This window comes from Bison bison, unplaced genomic scaffold (assembly GCF_000754665.1).
Source record: "Bison bison bison isolate TAMUID 2011002044 unplaced genomic scaffold, Bison_UMD1.0 scf7180017864537, whole genome shotgun sequence".
Lineage (NCBI taxonomy): Eukaryota > Metazoa > Chordata > Mammalia > Artiodactyla > Bovidae > Bison > Bison bison.
In genome coordinates this window covers 6,920,068-6,923,163 of record NW_011495085.1, presented here as the reverse complement: position 1 = coordinate 6,923,163, position 3,096 = coordinate 6,920,068, and the positions used below count along the sequence as shown (strand labels likewise).

The 3,096-nt window shown below is 41.7% G+C and overlaps 1 protein-coding gene across 1 annotated transcript in view; it reads left to right on the top strand.

Annotated features, from left to right (window-relative positions):
- P2RY4 (pyrimidinergic receptor P2Y, G-protein coupled, 4) overlaps positions 1-1,350 on the top strand; it is a 15,171-nt gene extending 13,821 nt beyond the window's left edge. Inside the window, exon 2 of the mRNA XM_010832128.1 lies at positions 1,149-1,350. Within this exon, the coding sequence (XP_010830430.1) occupies positions 1,149-1,350 (202 nt within the window). The remainder of the gene's footprint in view (positions 1-1,148) is intronic.
- The last annotated feature ends 1,746 nt before the right edge of the window (positions 1,351-3,096 follow it).

Below are 3,096 nucleotides of genomic sequence, written 5' to 3'. Positions count from 1 at the left end.
AGAAAATTACAAACAATATATCAGAAAGGGAGATCATACTCAAAGTATATAAGAAAATACCACAACTCAAATGTAAAACAAGTAAAAACATGAAAGGTAAATAAACGAGTTGAGGAGTGTGCAAAGATTGTGATCAAAACCACCGAGAGCTTCTCTCCGGAGGGAGTATTGGGTTCTAAGATGAGCAGTCACCCCGAGTCCTGCTGCTCTGAGTCTCTGACCTAGGTTTGGTCAGTCCCAGAAGACCAGGTCAGTAGGGCTCCTAGAACATGTGTAAAGAAAGCCAGCAGCCCCTTCACAGTCTCTAGAATCTGCAGCCATGCTGGTCTCTAGGAACACATGGGCTGCTCTGACGTGGAAGCACTTTCTGCACAGCATCCTTGGGGAGGTGTGGTTCTGAGAGGAACTCCAGCAGACTCAGCCCAGGCAGGGACTCAGGAGCACGTGTGCTCTGACTCATTCAACCCTGAGAGCACCCTTTACATGAGGAATAAACAGTGAGGACAAACATCAGGGCAGGCCACACGTCCTGAAAATGCACAGGGAGAGAGTTCATATCTCACCCACCACCTGACACTCACTGCCAGAACTTGGTCTCCAGTGTCAAGTGACTATGAGACTTTTGTGCCACTAGGATATGGCCATCATAGGAGAATTTAAACATGAAGCCAAAGTCCTTCGTGTATACTACACTGCAGGTAATAACCAGAAGCCAAGCTTTCATATTTGGCAGGTGAAAGGGCAAGGAACAAGTCTTGTGAGAAATGATATTTCTAAATGGAAAAGCAAGAAGAAATGACTATAAGCACAACAGAATAAACTACATGGACACATAGCTCTATTATATTATTAAAATATGAAAAGAACAAACTACAACTCTAGACATATTTCCTTCTTCTTCCTCAGTTTATATTCATCTCTGAAGAAGCAGGTGTAACTCAAATGGTCCAGGAATCCTCTCCCTCTAAATCCCACCTGAGAGTTGTTCCCTACCTGCATAGTCTTCCGCATCATTGCTGCTAAGACTTTCCAGAAAACAGTCTGTAGAAAGATAACCATGAGCAATAATACAGTTATTACACAAGTTGAGCTACCCATTTCTCCTCCTCCACTTGGCTCACACAGCATCTCCCCGGTCTTCCTTCTAGGCTCAAATCTCCCCTGTGCTTTGTGGAGTCAGAGCCCTTCAACAAGACGGTGATCACAGTTGAACATATTCACATGAGAAAGAGGCTGAGAAAATTACCTTTTAACCTTACACTTCTACAGGCCCAATACAGCTCTTACATTCAAGCTTACAAAGCTGAAATGCCAATGCTTATGGACACTTTTGAAATATGGCTAGTGTGAGCAAGCTATGTGTGCTTTTCGTGATTGTTTCAATATAACAAGTTAAGTATTGTTGAAATATGTTAATTATTGATAGGCAGCTCTAGCTAATGGCTACTACACTGGAAAGTTCAGCTCTAAGGGCTCCACAGACAAGGAAAAGGCAACTAATTGCCTGTTCTGGTTTTTGTTTATTCCAGATGATATGATGGCCTGATAAGATCATATGTAGGTATATCTGGGGCTCTTGAACCCAGTCCAGGCACTGGGAGAGTGCTTGTGAACATCCCAATAGTGCTGGAGTGGGTAGCCGTTCCCTTCTCCAGGGCATCTTCCCAGCCCAGGAATTGAACTCAGGTCTCCTACATTTCAGGCGGATTCTTTACCAGCTGAGCCACAAGTGAAGCTCGAGAATACTGGAGTGGGTAGACTATCCCTTCTCTAGCAGATAGCCCTGACTCAGGAATCGAACCAGGATCTCCTGCATTGCAGGCAGATTCTTCAACAATTGAGCTACCAGTGAAGCCCTAGTAAGGTGAACACTCAGATTCAAAGAAAATTCTCAGGAGGGAGCTCATTTGTGGGCAGAGGTAAAGGGCATGGCCCAGCACTCGTGTACTACAAGTAACCAGAAAGTAGGTATGGAGGAAGGGAGGAATATTCACTCTCTTCCTGAGCCCATCTTTCCCATCCCTGATTCTAGAGGACCCAAGCAAGGCAGTGGAAAGGGCTTATTAGGAAGTGAAAGTTTTGTGCACTGAAAACCATAGAATACTGTTGAAAAAAAGAAGAGACAAGTAATCGGAATACCGTACCATATTCATACACTGGAATATTTAGTGTTGTTGACCTTCCTATACTCCTAAAAGTGATGTACATATATATTGAAACCACTTACAAAATCCCATGTCATTTTAATAAAATGGAAAAAAAAAAATCTCCCAAACTAAAACTTATGGAACCCAGAAGAAACCCAAAGAGCAAAAACAGTCTTGAGAGCAAAGAACAACAATGGGGCCTTCAGGCTTCCTGAATTCAAAACCGGCAAGAATGCCACAGCAGTCAAAACTGTGTTCTACCTGCAGCTAAACAGGCAGGGAGACCAATGAATCGTAAGGAGGGAATCTTGAATGCACTGACCCCTGTGGCCAAATGATATTTGCTAAGGTTCTAAAATTATCAAGTGAAGAAAGGATTGTTTCCTCAAAAATCAATAGACAGGCAACCTATAGAATCAAAGAAGTTATCTGCAAACTTTGTATCTGAATAAAGGGCCAATATCCAGAATATAAAAGCAACTGCTAAAATACAACTTCACAATAAAAGCAGGCAAATAACTGACTTTAAAACATGTTGAAAAGCTTTCATAGACATTTCTTCATAGAAGACATAGAAGTGATCAATATACATAGGAAATATGCTTAGCATCACTAAGTAGCAAATGGGGTACTTAGTGGAAATGGAAACCAAGTCAAAAGGAGATATCACCTTTCAGGAGGTGTATTATATGAAGAAAACAACAGATGTTGGCAAGGATGTAGAGAAGTGGAACTTCCATGCCTGTTGGTAGGAATGATAAACGGCATACCCATTATGGAACACTCTGGAGGTCCCTCAAAAAATTATTAAGAAGATTATCATAAGATCCAGCAATCATTTATTTGAGTTTATGTCCAAAGGAGATAAAACTAGAATGTTCCAGGAGATGTCTATAATCTCATATCCATTGTTGCATCGTACACAACAATCAAGATAGAAAAACTGCTC